This window comes from Haemorhous mexicanus, chromosome 5, assembly GCF_027477595.1.
Source record: "Haemorhous mexicanus isolate bHaeMex1 chromosome 5, bHaeMex1.pri, whole genome shotgun sequence".
Classification (NCBI taxonomy): Eukaryota; Metazoa; Chordata; class Aves; order Passeriformes; family Fringillidae; genus Haemorhous; species Haemorhous mexicanus.
This window is the reverse complement of record NC_082345.1, coordinates 23,339,908-23,358,892: the sequence shown is the minus strand read 5'-3', so window position 1 is coordinate 23,358,892 and position 18,985 is coordinate 23,339,908. Positions and strand designations below refer to the sequence as shown.

General features: G+C 43.5%; 1 protein-coding gene across 3 annotated transcripts in view; it reads right to left on the bottom strand.

Annotated features, from left to right (window-relative positions):
• The window catches only part of ABTB3 (ankyrin repeat and BTB domain containing 3), a 199,948-nt gene that overhangs the window by 13,720 nt on the left and 167,243 nt on the right, over positions 1 to 18,985 (bottom strand). For all 3 annotated transcript variants that reach the window (XM_059846274.1, XM_059846275.1, XM_059846273.1), the window contains 5 exons: positions 8,089 to 8,194; positions 7,201 to 7,303; positions 5,352 to 5,433; positions 4,326 to 4,394; positions 1,289 to 1,402 (listed from right to left, as the gene is read on the bottom strand). In XM_059846274.1, coding sequence (XP_059702257.1) covers positions 1,289 to 1,402; positions 4,326 to 4,394; positions 5,352 to 5,433; positions 7,201 to 7,303; positions 8,089 to 8,194 — 474 coding nt within the window. The remainder of the gene's footprint in view (positions 1 to 1,288; positions 1,403 to 4,325; positions 4,395 to 5,351; positions 5,434 to 7,200; positions 7,304 to 8,088; positions 8,195 to 18,985) is intronic.

Here is an 18,985-nt window from a genome sequence, read left to right as displayed (position 1 = left end):
TGCAGGCTGGGGCTCTTACAGGCAAACCAGGAGCTGGATTTAGCCACTGGGTTTGTTAAGTCCCAGCATGGAAGAATTTTCTTCAATCAGGATGTAAATAACAGCCCCATTTTGCAATTCAAAGAAAACATGATTTTAAAGCAAAATTACTGTTTTTACTGACAGCAATACAAACTGAGACGTTTGCACATGAGCTACAAGACAAATCAAATATTTTTCAAACGATTCCTGCACTGTAATTTTTTTTCTCTTACATTAAATGGACCTACAGATACACCTCATTGCTTATTTTTATAGGTGGATCTTTGTGCTTTGTGCTATCTCAAACATTGATTGCATGTTATCTGTACACGAAGACCCAGCATTACTATTCTCTGTAGGAAATACCTGATGACGGGAACAGAGGTCAGATCTGCAGGGGTTTGGAGCAATCTGCAGGATTACTCTGTTCAATCAAACCTCCATGTCACAATGCATCAGTTTTCTCTTTTGCACAGACCATGCAAGTTAGAGAAAAAATCTCTTAAGAAATGCTTGAAGAATATTTCACTGCATTTATTTATGTACCATTTCCATCTTCTAAGTGAAAATCTAACTACTCCACATGAGGAGAGAAAAAACTGAAACTAATCAATATGGTAACCACCTCCACCAATGCGTGAAAATAGGTTTTCTATGACAAGAAATGCCATGCTTTTGTGTCTAATGACTTAGGCAACCTCACAAGCTAAGTATATAATTTGATTCCAATAAGAAACTCTCCAAGACATAAAATTCTCATTACCATCCTTGCGGGGCTCTGAGCCATTGCACTTCCACAACATGGCATTTTTATATATTGACAAGGTGTCACCAGCATTGAGTGGATCACCCCACTGGGCTTCAGGCAGGAAGAAACAGGTAATGGAAATGGGAAAATGCATCTTGGAAGGTGAAAGCAGAGATGCCTACTTCACTTAGTGATTCCTGTAGAATCAGCTCACCAGTTTGTGCTGCCATGAATAAGGGACAGATCTTCCACATAGTGGTACACTCAAATTGAGTTTGAACCGCTCAGGGAAGGGGCCGAGAAGCTGCCACCCTGGACTTAGACTAACTAATTTTGGATTGTCACTATACCAGGTTCCTATTAATCAGTCAGTCCCAATAAATGAATGACGAATCTTAAACATGCAACAAATGTAATAAGCATATGAGATATACATAAATATATAACTACTTATTACAAAACTGACCTACAAGAATGACAGCAGACACACAACATGCAAGCATATGCAGTTATTTTTACCTTGGCATGATTATAAATATCCACACAGTTTTCTGTATTAATGCTTTTTGCACAAATGATCTCACAGTGTCGTTGTAAAGCTTCAAGCTGGAAAAATTTAGCAGCAGAGAGGAGCTAAAAAAAACCAAAAGGCATGGAAAAAATAGTCAAAAACTGCTGAGCAATACAGAATCAGAGCTTGCTTCTTTACTGTTTCATTATACTTTTTTCTCTGCCCCTTCTTCAGTTAGCATGAAAGTACTGACAAAAAGTCAGAATGAGAAGATTGCCTGGTTGTTTTAACCCTCTGCAGTCTCTTCTAAATCACACAATGGGAATCTATACACAGAGAGAACACCAAAGGCTGCTCAGGTCCACATGCTGACTTTGGAATAGGACAAGGAGAAAAAGGAAACAGCGGTTTGAAAGGTATTTCATCACTTTGTAAACATGACTGTAATAAAAGACCTGCAAATACATCCCCAAAACCGAAGTTCTGGTTCAACTGTTCCCCAAGATCTTATTGAAACAGAGCACCTGGGCTGGATGTGAGGAAGTCAGCAGAGAGGTCAGGATCAAGTGTACAGAGGAATTCAAACCAAATGATGATGACCGCCCTGGGCAGTCTTAATCTAGAGAGACAATAAACTTCAAATCTGCCACCTCAGCAGGCTCAAGGGAGTGGAATCAGATCTCCATATGCTCCTTGTCCTAGCTTGTGAGCAGCTGTCAGGGGATGTCCAGGCCAGGAGCACTGAAACACTGTCTGAGGTCCACGTTATTCCAAGGAACAGAGGTGGGAACCAGCTTTGTGAGGCAAGGCCTAGCCAGCATTCGTATGAGTGTCACGTGTCTGTCACTGCTCTACCACAGCTCTTTTGACACCAACACTGACCTCCCTCTTTGGCTCTGCATCTCCCCTGTGGCTACACTGCCTACCCTGGCACTGTCTTGGCATCTCTACATGCCTATGGGGTGAAAATGGTCTGAATTTTGAGTTCTTCAACTGATTTCAGCTGTGTTAATATTTCCTCTATTGCCCTTTTTCTGTCCTTTTACAGGAAAGTAATTTAATTTTCTGGCTTTCCATGGTAGGTCATTGTCTCTGGCTCTCTGCTCTGCCTTAGAAAGCAGGTTGGAGTTCTTCATTGCTTGACACTTTGTTGTAACCCAGCCAGATCTTAGATCAAGCTGTTCACGTGTTTAAATAGCACTTACTCAGGTATTCAGGCTTTTACACAGCCCTTATTATTTGGGACTCATAACAAAAAGTTAACCTCTGCATCCCAAAGGGACTCTCATGCTGCATTGGGGAACAAACAAAACCCTGAGACTTCCATGACATTATTCTGACTTTTACTATGCAGTCTGCTCAAGATCTATTTTAATTCCATAAAGAAATCAAAGTGCTGGAAATCTGCAGTGCTGATGTGATAGCAGCCAGCTGGCCCCAATTATGAATTGCAGCAAAGATCTCTGTGGAGTATTTCTGGTGCTTCTTGTTATCATATGTGTAATAAGACAAGTTACTAAATGCAGTTTTGAAAGATAAAGCCAAATCCTATTCCAGCTGCCTCTGTGGCTCAAGCAGTCATGTGCTGGTTTGTAATTACTTTAAACTGTGAGGAACCATGGCCAGATCTGTTATCAAGAGATCGATCAATCAGTCATACATTCTGGAGTCTCAGAAGTTTTGAGATGTCACAAAAGTAGAGCAAGCTGCCAGCTGAAATGCAGCACAAGCTTTTTAACAGGCTAGGTGATAACACACACATCTCTATATAGCCACTGCACTACCTAGTCTAAAATTCTCTATTTCAGAAAAGGTTATAAATTCAGGAAGTCTTTCAAAACTCTGAGAGAAACAGAGTATTAGGGAACTTTTCCTATACAGCTCAGGAAGCCGATGTGGGTATGCTCACTTAAAAATCCACTGCCTGCACTAGAGAGGGGTAATTTCAGTCCTGACCAGTTCCATCCTCTGGCAGCCTGACTGTAGAGTTATAGGGACAAAATAATGCAGGCAACAGTGACAGGACACATGGAAAAGGAAAGCAGCTGCACCAGGGGAAGTGTAGATTGGCCATAAGGAACAGGTTCTCCCCTGAGAGGGTGGGCAGTCACTGAACAGATCCCCAGGGAAGTGCTCACGGCACCAAGCCTGCCAGAGTTCATGGCACATCTGCACAACACTCTGAGTGATGTGGTTTAGCTTTACATGGCCCTGCAAGGAGCAGGGAGTTGGACTTGATGGTCCTTATGGGTCTCTTCCAACTTGAGATATTCTGTGATCGTGGTGGCAGACACAGATGATTACCAGCTGTTTAAGTAGCTCTGAATTTAGTATTTGCTGACTTGCACTCTTTTTGGCTGCCTGAAAACTCCCTGAATGACTATCAAGAATTTGCTCAATATATCTTAGTTCTGTATAGTTGGAGTGGTTTCGCTGATCATAGCTGACAATGATGGCATACAATATTTGGAAGGGGATTACTCAACATCCATAAGGTTGTGGTTGCATGGCTGGTGGCTGTGTAAAGGTTCAGTCAGCTCCAGCTGGCTTGGTCTGGCTTTTGCAAAAGGCCACAACAGCACCTGGATGTTTTACATCCAGTGAGAAAGGGGCAAAGAAGTCTCTGTATCTCAGGGAGCAGATTATGGTTTTATTCATAAAATTTGAGAGTCACATGCTTGAAATTGAACTGAGCTGTGTCTCCAGTGGACTTCTCTCAAGGTAAAAGCCCAGCATGTGCCCAAGACTTCTCCCATGTGACAAACCAAATTGGATGTTTTTAATGCTGCTGAGACAGGGAGGATGGAAAATGAAGTTGCTGGAAATTGGTTCCAGATTTTGGTAACACCAGCTTTGCCTTTAAGTAGATATTTGCAAAGTCTCCTAGTCTCCTGCAGGACTGCAGAGAGCCTGGGCACTCCAGGTGAGGCACTGCTAGATCTTACAGGAGTTCTCAGGTCTTGCCCAATGGCCACGTGCCCTCAGGTGAATGGCACACAGATCAGTCAGCATCGCTCCCAGTGCAATTAAATAAATGTCTCTTACCTCCATAATTTCATTATTTTTAATCAGGAGTGACTCTGCACCTCCATAATAAAGATACTGCATAACAAGCTGTAATAAAACAAAGGGAGTGTTTATAAAAACCAATCCAAGACATAGAGGAACAGCGGACAATGCAGGCAATACCCAAGGTCCTCCTAACACCACCATGGATTTGTAGATAAAAATGGCTCAAGCCTCCTGATTTCAAAGATATACTTGCTTATTCTCTCACTCTGCAAAGTTCAGTGTTTCCTTCTCATAGGTGGTCTAATGTCTCAACCCTCACCCTCAAATTGTCTGGATTTCCTGGTAAGTACCAAACAGTTTGCAGAAAACTGATTAACTCATTTTGAATTTTCAGTGTATTTCCCAGTCTGTTAAGTGCATCACTGATTCAGGCAAACACAGCATATACAATGGTTATTCCCTTATCCCTTCCCTGGCAAAGGCCACTTTCATCCAGCCGTGTGCAGGCATGCATGGAAGATAACAAAGAGGTGGAGGAGGCTTTGCACTGTAATACAAGCCAGCTGAGATGCCTCTGTGGGGAGCCCAGTTATTGTGGGCAGTTGGGAATTATGTGCAGCAGTAACAGTCGATACATGGAGCTGTCTGAGCTCCAGCTCAAAGCAAAGGAAGCACATCCATGTACATGCTACAGGTACAGAGAGCAAGCTCTGCCTTTTCATGGCACTAAATTGATTGGAGAGCACTGCTAAGGAAGGGAATGAAGTGTTTCTCTTCCAAATCTGTCCACTAAATGCAGAAAGAGCCAACTACAGAAAGAAATGCCTTACGCTGACAGGCAGTGCTTTGTGTGCACAGCCCATGTCAGTGAAATGCATGTTGCTGTATCTGCTGAGGCACATTTGCAATCAATAGAATTCTGCAGTGCTTGAACAGAGATGAAGCCTGTGCTTGTGAAACCACTGCTCTGGTTTACCAAATACATAGGTACTAATTTGGACAGGGCATGCATGGTGCTCCTCTTACAAGTTCCGTTCAAATTCAGCAAGGGGACTGTACCTGAAAGATGGGGTACTTCACATAGTTGATCTCAATACAAGTACTATCAGATGAGGGCTTGCTAGACAGCAATGCTTTAAACCTAAATAAAAAGAAGTGAAACTGAAATACCAGCCCAATTATCTCAGTGGAAAAATGCAGTAAAAACAGTACAGAAGTGCAATGGAATGACTGCATCAATTATTGCAAAAACAGTATGCTGAAATGAACGTATTTGTCACCAAAAAGCATCAAGATTTATACACTAACATAAAGTTCAAACCAAAAGGAAGAAGCCTCCCTCTAAAAGATTTCAATTAGAAATTTTTGAAAAATACATCTAATATAACAATAGAGTAAAATGTACAGCCAAAACTCAGATTCTGTAATGACACATATTACAGAACCAATTTTTTTTTTCTTGAAGGCGACATGATCTTTTATGAAGATCTGCAACATTTAAAACCTGAACGTTTTCCTTTTTTGAGGACGATAGATTTTGGCTTATGTCCATTATGCTGGTTTAAAAAATTTTTAGGAATAAAACAACAACAACAACAAAAAAAAGGAGCCTTTTAATGCTCCTATGCATGCTCAGTATAATCGTGTGAGAAGAGGCAGGAGAGAAAACTGGATAAGCTGCTGTTCACTGATTATCAAATCCCGAAACTCAGACACAAGTTTCAGGACAAAAAGCCCACATATTTTTAGTTAATAATTACAAACTTATACAAGATATATACAATATGTAACAATCTACTTCTGAAAACCAGGCATTCCTGTTGATCAGAAGGTGAAAATGGGAAATGTGCTGCCAGAAACACCTGCCCTTGTACTTCCTCTCTTTGTTAATTCATCAGACCTTCCAGCAGTAGTTCAGAGCTCAGCTTATCTATCAAGACCAGCATTTGCTGGATGGTAACCTTTCCCTCATCATGACTGCATCTAGTAATTAAAATACAGATAACAAATTTACTCACTTTCACTAGTGTCAAACTCTATTATAAGCACAATTTAGTAGGCTTAAAGCTGGAGTTTGGAACTTATTTGTACATCTACCAAGAAGCTCTAAACACCAATATCCATTTCTTAGCTGAAGGCACGGTCAGGTACTGCAGTTACTTCATGCAAATCTCTTTACCATGTGCTGTGGGCTGGTAGCACAACTAGCATCAATTCCCATATTGCTTTAATCATCCAAACTCAGAGCTCTGTCCTTGCCACATCTCAAAATAAGCTGTTATGGAGGGCCAGCAAGATTTGTTTAAAAGCACACCTTGAATTATACAGCTGCATACAAATAATGTTTGTGAGCAACTCTTGGGTTGGGTTGAGCTGGGAAACTCACAGACTTCTGAGCAGAGGAAACCAACGATAAATATTGCCTTTGGATACAGTATGGTATGTTTCACAGCTATTTAACTTCATTTAAAACTTGTCAAATGCTGTCAAGAATTGTGTGATAGTAGCTTTTTTTTCCTGGAAACTGCTCTGAAACTGATGCACGGCAGGATTTAACCACTCATTAAATTATTAATAATCAAAGTATCACAGCTCCTGTATGGTTGAGAACTGAGTGCAGTAATGAGGACCATGCCAACGTGCCTCAGTGCAACAAAGTCGAATACATGGCCAGAAGCATGGATCATTCACTGGATGAAAATCTACTGACAGGAGCACTAGTTAAATATCTGGCAGATCAACCAGAAACAAACTGTGGGGGATGTTCTGATTAAGAAAAACTTGAAGATTGGGCCACTACCCCTCAAAGAAGGGGGACAGTAAAACAAACAAAAAAAACCCCACAAAGCCATAAAATCAAATTCTATTTTTGTTAAATTTAAAAACCAGAGATGTGTCTCTATTTTACCTTGGCGATGCAGTAAATAGCAACACTCGATGTGCATAAAATGGTCTTCCTTCCACCAGAAATGTGACATCTGACATCTCTTTATTGTTAAGAAAATGGGGATCTAGAATCACGAAAAGAAGAAAACAAAAAATCAATAACTATAATTTGGAAGAGGTCGGGAGCATAATGAATATTTCCCTGTTTTGACAAAAGAAAGCAACAGAATAGAAGGATATTGTTTTTAGTGAGTAAAGCCCATAAAGCTATTTTGGACAGCCTGAGACAACCACACTGAGTTCAGACAAAGAGAATTCAAAGCTCTGAAGTCCATGATGACCTTTGCTGAAACGACAGCCAGCCGTCCCCGCCGTGTGACGCTGGCACAGCCTCCAGCTCTGCTACCCAGAGCAAACTGCAGCTCAGCAGCTGCTGGGGGACCCTCTGCTCATTTATACTCTATTAGGCCACTCCCTGTGTGAGGAAGTCTCTGTCAAGGGGAAGAAGTTCCTGAAAAATTGTCTGGCTCTTCTCTCAGTCCCCTGAAAACACCCTGGGCTCTGCTGACCAAGCTGGGAGGGCTGTGCTGGTGCAGCAACAACTGCAGTCAGCCAGGGTGATCTGAGATCCAGACAGACACCTTGCTCCAGGGCCAAGGCCTGGATCCCAGCCTAATCAGCAACACAGACAAATCTTTGCAGATTTACGGCCCCACTCCAGCACATCTGATGACCCTCCTGATGTCAGTGGGACTTTAAGGTCAGGTTAAGTTTGGGGCCCTTCCTTGTTTTAATTCTGTCTTTCAAATTGAGATTTCTCTGACTTGTGGCCTGCTCAAGCACCTGGCCAGAAACAGCCTTCCCACAGCTCTCCCTGGAGAGCCGATGAGGATCTTGCAGGGACACTTACCCAGGCGGGAGGTCTGCTTGCGCTTAATTTCCACGAGTTTTGGAATTGGGTAGGGTCCATAGCAATGAGTGAAAATGACAGAGAGCTGCTGGCTGATCACCTCGTTCTACACAAAAGAAAACAAATACACACAACATAAAATCAGTATGCAAAGGACATGTGACATTGTTCTCAACAGCTGCCTGTTTCAAGGTGAAAAATGTGACTGCTGAAGCTTTATTAAAAATAAGAGCTTACGATTATTAGCATTTGTTAGAAACTGCAGTTCTCGTTTACTTGATTGCTATGTCTCCTGTACAAATAATTTTAAATGAAGAAGTCTTCTCCTTGAACGACAAGTCTTCTTTGCCTACAAAATTCAATATCACAGTCCCCTCTGCAAAAACAAAGTTCCTTTACAACAGTGGGTTCATTTTATTTGCAGACTTACTCTACTGGAAAATGACTTTTTTTTTTTTGCTCTTTAGAAAATGGTCACTGGTCACATCTTAGAAAACCCGAGCTACAGACAGATGCAGCTGCACAACGTGCACACGTTTTTAGGTGCAGCAGTCTCACACACAGACCCTTCCTCTACAGAGTGACTGAGGCACCAGAGCCAGCCACTCATTTAATCCCAAACGTTTCATTAATGTTACACCTCTGGCACCAGTGTGGGCACCATTGTGCTGTGGAAGCCAGACCCTTGTAGAACCAGGTCTGGTCCCTGGCCTCGCCCCTTTCTGCCCCAACTTTGGAGGCAAGGCGCCCATAGGATGCTTTCCTAAGCACCTTGAATATTTGTATGCCTAAAATGCAAGGGTAGCAAAACGTATTTAGTGCTTAACTACCTAAGTCCCAGATGAGAGCGGGATTTAAAAGCTTTGGCAAATTATATCCCACACTTTGCTGATAACTGGAGCAAGTCTAGACAAGTTCAGCAGTGCCACACTGCTAATTCATTGTCACATCTTTTAACTACCCCGTAGGCTGGTGAGTCTCTCCACACCAAGAAACTGTGAAACAGCAAGACACTTAGATATAAGAGGGTCAAAGGCCAAGGAAATAAGCAGTTGAGGGACAAAAAAAGTAAATCATAGTATAAAAATTTGAGAAATATAGTTGTTATATTAAAAATATCTCCAGCCTTTAGAAGCAGAAATCAAAGCTTTCCTTGCTCTGAGCACATTTCAGAAGTCCTCCTTAAATCCCACAAGTGACCAGGAGAAGTAGCAGCGATGCTGTAATGACTCTCTTACTGAATCTAATCAAACAGGGTGGGAAGGGGTAGAGCTGTTCCCTCACAGGCACATGCTGATGTCAAAGGAAATTACATGCACTCGCCGCAGGCAGGAGTTGGCTTCTATTACTACGTCAAATGTAGCACTGAAAGAAACTCTAAGATAAGAGAAGCTCTCATACTGAGACACCATTTAGCAGGCACAGGGCCCAGCCCTCACAGAGGGGCTCACTGCTGTGGCTCTGAGACAAGGAGGGTGTCTCACCCCAGGAGCATCTCACTGTTCTGCATCCTCCTCTCGGAGCTCTGCAAAGTGCCTCACAAAGGGAGTGAATCACAGGCTAAAGAGAAAAGGAAGATTTAGGGCCAGATTTAAAGAAGGAAGTGACTCAGCTGCTGGGAGGGTTGGGAGGGGAAGCTTTAAACAGACAGGGCAGAAAGAGCAATTTCTTCTGTGCTTGGAAAGGCTGTGCCAAAGCGCCAGGGCCAACTGAGTCAGGCAGGGAGGAGCGTGTCCGGAGGGATGCTGATTACCAGCAGGGCAGCTCCCAGTTGGATCCGGCAGATGCTAGAAGTCAGAAAATACAACAGAAGATGGGGACAATTCCATGGTTAGAGTGGAGAGAAGCTTCTGGAGAGGAGAAACAATGCTCACCTTTACCTGCAATGAATGAAAGCAAAGTGCACTGAAGAGGAGAGCTCCTGGCAGCCCCTTCCCCAATCTGCTGGGGTGCACATGTCCTGTCTGTGTCACTGAGGTTTTCGTGGGTTCCATGAACTCACCAGTCCCAGCCACAGCTGAGCCTATGGTATAGCTTCTTGAAAACACACACATGCATCAATAAAGACAATGAATCTCCTCCTTCCAGGGTGTCTGTGGGAATGTGCTGGTGGAAAATCTGGGTATTGGCTTTGCAGTGCCTTGTTAGGAACTGGAGGCCCAACTCACCAGACCAAACCACAGCACCACGGACCAGGACACCCAGCTGCACTGAGACCAGTGAAGAACAGGCCAAACTCAGCCACCCAAGTGGGAGAAGGGGAAGTCCAACTAGTAAGTCCAACCAATATAAAGAATCGTCATGCCTGCAGAAAACCCCATGGGAGCCTGCCTACACAGGCATGGGGCTGCCAGCTCCCTGGGTCACCAACTCTGTGGTGCGCAGATACAAGCCCATTACAAAACCCCTTTGCCCACAAGACCATGAAAATAATGGTGTCAACTAAGCTCTAATTAGCTCAAAACGTGATACATTCACATGAGAGATGCTTAAAAACCCCAAGACATGGAACAGAGATGGGACAAAGAGAAAAGAGACCTTAGGATGGACACATCAAAGAAAGAGGGCCATCAGACAGACATCAGCAGAACACTGACATCATTTGGCAGAGGAGGCTGAAGACCTTTGGCTTCTACTGATAACATTAAATACCTACATCCCATGCCGTCCAAAGGTCAAACATGTGCTCAGCAAGAAAGCTGAAGCATGTGCTTATTTAGAGTCATTGCTAACAAACAGCAGCAAGGGAGGGGGGTAAATTATTACAGCACACCAAGTTTGCTTCCCACATTCCCAGCACGTAGCCAAGCTCACAGGACTGTGGCACTGGATCTGCTCCCCACAGTACCTCTGCTGACTTTTACCAACAAACCAGACAGAAATAGGAGAGGGAAAAGGGATACTTCATCTGCAGCTGGATGGCTAAGGAAAAATTGGCTTTTTTAAGCCAAATCCTGCTCTTGAAGGACGACTTGGGCTGCCTGTGAAGTGACTGCGAACAACTGCAGAACTCCATGACCAGGGGCACAAGCATTCCTCTAGAAGACAGGAGGACACATTCTGCCTATTCAACCTTTCAACTTCACACAGTGCCCACCACTCAGGTGCCCACCCTGAGGTGCTCAGAAGCTCCCATTTAAGCACCAAGATGGATAATTCCTCCCTGTTTATCCTTTCGTCCTATCAACCTATCTGTGAAAGCCCAGCTGTAAGAGCTCACTGCAGCAGTTGTGGGCAGCAAGATTAACACTGGAGGAGCAAACCAAAGTTTGTTTTCTTGCTACAGTTTGATGTTGGAAAACACTGTGCTTTCCATAGCCAGGATGTGTGAGGCTGGCACCTGGAGGGAGGCCAGCCTCCCTTTAGACACGGGCGTTCATTTGCACTCCAAGGGAGCCGATGCACATCTTCTTCTGTGGGAGGGGGAAGAATGCTTGGCACAGGATATAATAAAAATATTTACCTAGCCATGGGGTAGTTTACAGATAGGGAAGAGGGAACAGGGAACAACAGCGAGTCTTCTGAGGGAGATGGTGCCTCCAGCGGAGAGCTGGTTGGTGAGCAAGCAACTTTGCTTTGTAGATACAAGCAGTCCCCTGACTTAAAAGCATTCTTCAGCAGAGATCTAAAGGAATTCCCCAGTCCTGCTGAATGCACTTGAACTGTGAGGGGAATTTATAAATTCTTTTGAAGCAAAGCTGGAGACTTTCAAGTTATTGGACCAGAGATGCCTTGTTGATTGATCTGAGAAGAGGTGAAGACCTGGGTGGGAAGTGCGGGGATATTTTTTCCTGAATGTCTATCTAACAAAGGTCTGTGACAGGATTCAGGGAAGTCTCCTCCAGGCTTCAGCACATACCCTGGGAGAGCTTCCTCCATTTCAGGTTATAAGGATCAGTGCAGCAGAGCCATTCTGGGATGTGTTCCTACAAGGTACTGGACACAACTGGAAAATACATAGCCAATATTGTCCAATGCCTGTGCAAGACACGTGTCTATGACCCAAACTCTGCAGGGTAAAACCTGTGTTGCAGACTGCTCAAACCCACTGCTTAGTTCTTACCAGCCTACAGACACCCTACCACCTCCACATGGCTGCCCTGTACTAGGCTAACTTCTTGTCAGCAAGTCAGGCTTCTTTCCTTTACCTCTGAAATCCCAAGCAGTATTTTGGGGTTTTCTTCTCCTGATGCCACACTCACCAGCTCAGCTCCATTAATGCTGTTTTAACCTAGGTCTGCCAGGCCCTCAAATCCCTCTACCACACAGCCCAAAAACCAAAAGCTCATCACATGAAGGAAGAAAAAGTAACACTTTTTCTTCTGGGCTTGGTGTCTGCCTGTTAATACTCAACTCCCCAGCAAGCTGAGAAACCACACTGCTCAGAGAACAGGGGCACTGGCAAGGTATCTTCTCTCTCTGGTCCTGAGGATGCTCAGGGGACCCATTTCTCTGCTAAATGCAGAGTGGCAGAAGTACTGTTTCCAGTCAGCCATCTCACGTGCAGCCCCCAGCAGCTGTTCCAGTAGTGGTAGTCTCAGGATACCCCGAGCCCATTGATGACTTATCCATGACATGCTGGGATACCCTTGAATGAGTCCTCTATTCATGCTCCCCATTCCCAGAAAAAGATGATAAAGAATGAAGTAACAGAGAGGGCTTTTTGCTGTCCCCCATCCCTGAGCACTCAAACTCTGAGAACTTCTTTTCCACCTCAAAACTGTCTGCACCCTTGCACAGGTGTTCCCACTACCATCCTCTTGCATATTTCACGCTCACCAAACGCCTCAAAACTAAAGAAATGCCACTTCAGATGGTCATTCCTAGATGCTTAAGCAGCATACACAGAATTAATATTAGTCAAACAGCTGGAAAGAGAGGGAAGCCCCAGAGGTTGGAGCTACAGTTAGAAGCAGTAAACTGCACAACAAAATGGGTTTTGTTAGTGCTGGGCTCAAGCCCCTCCACTGCAAGCACAAATGGAAAAGAATTAATCACAGGTAAGGCAGAAATGGACTCTTCCGTTGCTTCTGGGAAGGCCGCCAAGCCTCCTTTTCAAAATGCTCTTTATATCCCAGCTGCGCATTGTATGGAAAAAGCTCAGATCCACGGGCACAGTCTAATCCCTGGGTGAGAGCCCAGAAAAAGGCAGGTGCCACAACCATGGCATTTATTTATTGTAAATAAAGAATGCTCCTGCCTCTGGCAGGGGAACATTTTAGAAGGTAGCAGAGGGTAGGAATAAAATCAAACCTGTGTTAGTAAGCACCAAGCTGAATGCGTGTTATGAAGTCACAGGACGGGGTTAACAGTGCGTTATTAACATGCCACTCAGTACCTGGCGCTCACTTCTCACACGCGGAATGCAGGATGTACGTGTGTGGATAACCTGACTCCGGCTTGCTCAGAACTGCTCAGACACAGAAGCGCTACAAGTGACAATGGGCAATGCTACAGATCACTGCAGTTGCTTGAGAACAGTGAAACCTGACTAACAAAATCACAGCAAGTCCCAGCCAAAAGATCGATCACCGCATGCTGGCTGGGCACGGGATGACACACAGAAGGGCGTTACCCACTCCATGGAATCCATAAGCAGACCTTTCAGCATCCTGGGATGTCTTCAGGGTTATTTTTAGTGCAGGTTTTGGTGTGTCTGTCTCCTCTGTGGAAACTCCACATTTTTCTTCAGCTGAAGTATTTCAGTCATCTACCAAAATACTCAATTTTCAGGTGTTAATTTTTTCAAGAAAGGTAAAATACTTATGTGGGAAACAAATATCCTAGTGAAACCTTTCATTATGAGAAAAGCTCAGTTTTCTGTTGAAAAGCAGTTCAACAAGACAGAGAGGAGTCTTTCTGATGGTCTCCAGGTAAGAGAAACATGGACAGCATTCTCCCAGGGGAAGACTTTCCCTTGGGACACAATTATGACAGACTGTCTGCCCCAGTGCTCTGTAGGGTTCACCTCTCCTCTCTACCCTTAGCCCTTCCTGCAGACCAGGGCACTCTGGCTTCATGCAACAAAATACAGCTTCACTCAGGCTCATCTGAAACATTCATTTCAGCCCACCATGAAGCAATGGAAAAAAGTGGAATTTTCTATCTCCTTTGTCTTCCAGTGCCACTTTCTAGGTCACATGCACACCCTGGGGAAATACTGTTTTTTGCTGACCACCATGCCTGACTTAGTAGAACATACACATGAGCTGAGCCTGTTGACATTTTCCAACATTTGTTTTAGAAGAATCAAATCCAGAAAAACAAAGAAATCAATCCGAGCAACAGAGAAACTCATCTAAAGCTTCAGCTTCTTAAAGTTTTCTTGGAACACAACAGCCAGATGCTTCAATCTTTCCTGCTGCGTTCTGCTTGATGGAGACATGAAAATACTTTTTCAGCAGTTAGTGCATCTGTGACAGAGGTTGTCTCTGAGAAGGCATATTTTAAAAAGCACCTGAAAACTTTCCTTTTAAGAGATTTTGGTTTCCAAATGGAGAAATTACTTTTGAAAGAGTACTTTAGCTTTAAAACCATACAGGCTAGATTTCTCAAGATACCCACATGCCTGAATCCTTTTGGAATTTTAAAACTGGTTATTGTTCTGAATTGCTATTTGTTCTCAATAACTGTCAACACCAGACTGATGGCTGTTATTCGAACAGCTCAGCCTTCCAAAAGAGTCTGTGCACTCCTGCACATTTCTTCAGCTGCCTGTAGGTGCATTTTTAAAGGTTTGAAAGCTGCAGGAATTTTAAATCCTGAGAAAACATCTTTGTAAAGTAGTTTCCTACATCTTTCCACAAGCCTGGCTGCCCAACACCTAGTTAATGGGCTAAATATTAAAATAAACTAAATAAAAGAAACATGTTGTCACTGACATACATGGATGGGAAGGATGGAGAGACCTTCAGAATACAATGAAGGTATGGCAGTGAAGGATTGCTCCTATGACTTCTCAAGCTGATTTAGTCTTAGACAATACACTAGCAGGAACACTTATAATCCTAAGCCAAGTTTTCCTGGTGTGAAGCACCTCTAGGAGCTTCAGACAATGCTTCAGCACATGTGCTCAATGCACGTGTAGACTCACACATGCACTTCGGCAATGCATGGCCACACAGGACCCAAAGAAATGGAAAAGATCTCCTTTCCTTGCCGGTCCTATGAGGGAAAGGGAGAAGGCTGTAAGAGAGATTATTGGAACCAAAAGATTGTGTATTTTTCCAAAAAATAGGCCAAAGATAAGCTGATGCAAATTGCTGTAGGCAGAAAAAGCAGAGGATGAAACTGGCTTGTGACCTCATACAATGGGCAAAGGTGCTGGCTAATCTACAGGGACGGAGCTGGGTGATTTAATGACAATTCAGTCTTATGCAGAGCCCTGGAGTGCAAACCTAAACCCAACCTCCTCCAAAGATCCAACGTGTTTAACTTCCAAGGTTATGGGCTTGCGTCTGTCTTTTCAGGCTGTGGAAATGTCAAGATAAACTGAACAGCTCCAGGATTTTTGTAGACAGAGGACACAGAAGCATCTCTGCACATTCAGCGTATTATCCTTAGGAGAACCTCTGCAAAAACAGAAGACCTGACCTGTGAGCCTCACCTCAGGTACTACATTCCCATGGACCTGGATGCAGACCCCACAGAGCTCTTTTAAAAGCCTCTCTTTGGGGGGGCACTCCTCAGGTAAATATGGTCCTCTGACATGGGGCAGGTGTGCAATTTAGCTCAGAATCAAGCTCAGGCACTGTAAACATCAACCTCAGCTGGAGGGAAAGGAAAGCTTTCAGTCAGGAGTTTGGGGGAGTTTTCCCAGGCCATGAAGAGCACAACACAGATACAACTGAATTCCTGCCTGTTGGTATCTTTCTATCATTCTTCCATAACAAGATCTCCAGCATCATTTAAGTTTGAGGCACTCAACTCTGCTCTACATACCAGCTCAAACTTAGCTCAGGGCTACTCACTCTCAGAAGTGACTCTGGCTTCTGCCTCACACAGCCCTGTCAAAACCACTTCTAGCAGGTTATGTTTGTGTGCTTGTCTTCCAAAGAGATTGAATCCATCCCTAAATGGCAGTGCCTTTCCTACCCATGCAGTGTCCCAAAACCATCATGCGTTATCGGCAGTTTTTAGTTGTTGGAGTTTTCCAGTTTGGGTTTTGCTTGCTTTTAGGAGCGGTGCCTTAAACTGAGCTCTCCATGTCTTTGCCACAGATGTTGCTTTTTCCAGAGTGCCTTGACCTTGATCTTTAATTTGGTAATGACCCAAACTCACTGCAGGACAGCAGAAGCTGCAGAGGGAGCAACTGCAGATCGATTCTCCGTTCTCACAGCTCTGCCTCAGCAGCAGGGAAACACTGCTACTTCCCCACTCCCCAGGCAATTCTCAATGGTACAGCTGATAGAAGACATTTAAAGGGATGAAAGGAAATGAAAGAGCTCCATCCCACTGGAAGCCACCAAGAGCAGGGTATCAAACTTTCAACTGTGCTTTCAGAAGACTTCCTCCAGGGCTTCAGTGCAGCAGTGAACAACCCATGTGCAACCTCTGCACTGTTCTCCCCCATTGACTTCACAGCTTGAAGAAAGGCAAGAAACCCAGCGACTTGAGCTCAGCCAGTTTTGCCTGACTCGCTGATTTTTGTTGCTGTTCTATGTTACAGCATCAAGACTTCTGCAATTTTTTTGGTTTTGTTTCTACTGTCAGCATCCCAGCACACAGATGGGAATGGAGTTCCACCCTGCCACCCGACAGGTCACCAGTATCAGTGATGCCAGAGCTCCCACATAAAACCTCACATCTGTATCCTCTAGACACAGGCATTTTATAAACCATCTGTAAGACAAAAGGGATTCCTGATATCTGACACTGTTCTTGTAGGCATTGGTTACATTTCATTTAATATTTTCATATCTATAACATTTGGCCTTTTTTTTGCATGGCCTGGGAAGCTGCAAGAACATTTTGTATGACAGTGCAAAGCAGAGGGGAAGGGGGCAGAAAGTTTGCTTCCTACCCTGAGACCTGCCCTTATATTTCCATGTGATTTTTGGTGAGCTTCTCTGGCCAAATTACTCAACACTATGAATTGCTGTCTGGCTTATCCAGGTTATCACAGCCTCTGAGACTGGGACTGTCCCTCCATGAGACACTTAAAATCTGCCTGTTTAATTACCTCAGTTTCCCTGTTGGTGAAGGGAGGATAAGATCTTCTTTCATGTCTCAACTCATTAATATTAGTAAATTGTTCTGAGATTATGGGATAGCTGGAACTATTTATAGGAATGCAAAATGCCATTTCTACTAGGTGCAAGCTGCCATGCAATTAAAATATACCGAGCATCACAATATGTAGCAAATGGGACATCTTGTTTTACATCAGCAAAGAACTGCTAAGTGGCTCTCTGCTTCCTAGTTGCTTATTTTATACTTTTTGCCCTGAAAAACTCATTAAGGAAATGTACTGGGCCGGACTGTGATGTTTAGCAAGAATCATAATCTCTCTCGAAGTTTCCAGGCCACTGGGAAAAGCATGTCCATGTGGGCAAATCAAGCTCCTCTCTCCACAGCTCTACAAAATGCAGAGCTTTACAGTTTGCTGTCAAGAGACAGGGATGTGAACCACAGTTATGGCCCTTCAGCACCTCTTAAAGGAGATTTCTATTTTGTGGGTATACACAAAAATCTCTGCTCTCAGCCCTTCCAGATAAGGGGAACAGAAGGTCCTTTAAATCTCAGCTCTCCTCAGCTGCCTTCTATGGAGTGACCAGGGAGAACTTTTATTGGCTCATTCTCCGACAAATGAATTTATGTAGATTCCTTCCAAAGGGCTGCACAGTCTCTTTCCTCATTTCTGTCTGGGAGAGCTTTGTAAGAGGCCCTTTGGACAAGACCACCACAATAGTTCATAACATTTGCAGACAATTTTTAAACCCTTACAGCGTCCTAGAATGATAAATCATTTTTTCTAAGACTATGAAACACTGTGTGAGTGTGTGTTTGTGAATATGCATGAAGACAGGCAGTTCCCCCAGGCCCAGGGGCAGGCATAAAAATCAGCACAGATTTCTTCTTCATCATGTATGGGTTTTTATGATACTTCAGTTGTTTTGCCCCTCCAGATTTTAGGTTTCTAAGTGAACCCAAAGCAGAAGGTAGCAGTCTTATTTTTTTCCCAGGTCTCCTACAATAGATTGTGGAAGACATAGATGTACTAAAGATATAATCCTATGCAAATGATTTATTCTAATGATGATTGCTGGCCTTGACTTCAGCCACCCAGGAGAAAAGCAATTAAAGTCACCCCTCATCCTAGATTACAAGGCCTAAACTTATTCTCTGTTAAGTTTTTAATATGATTAGCTTCATATCAACTTTCAAACCAAACAGCACCTTGCTGCTAGTTTCTGGATGAACATTCATTAACCCAAGTGAGTGCAGAACAAGGAATCTACAAATCCCTAGGATCTGGAACAATTTCCTAAAACCCATTTCAAAATATTCTCCATAAATACTCATCCAATACAAACTAATTGCAAAGGCAAGGCTCATGGGAGCAAAAATCAGAACAATGCTGGAACAAATATGCAGGATTTGCTCAGGACTCTAGTCCAAGCCTGCTTTTGCAGCAAGATACAAAAAATAAATCCATGTAGGCCATCATTAGCTATACTGAGTTTGGAATATTTAGTACTGAGTACCTATACCAGAACCTCTCCCCTTTTCACATTATTTAGGCTATTGCTAAAAATTATTTGCTCCTTGCCGTTACACATAGAGTTGGGTGATAAAAGTTACTTACTTTCAGTTTAACATATAAAAGGCCATATCAACATGTATTGAGGAGTATGAGGAAAAAGAACACCAATCAAATAATTATGATGCTTTTCAT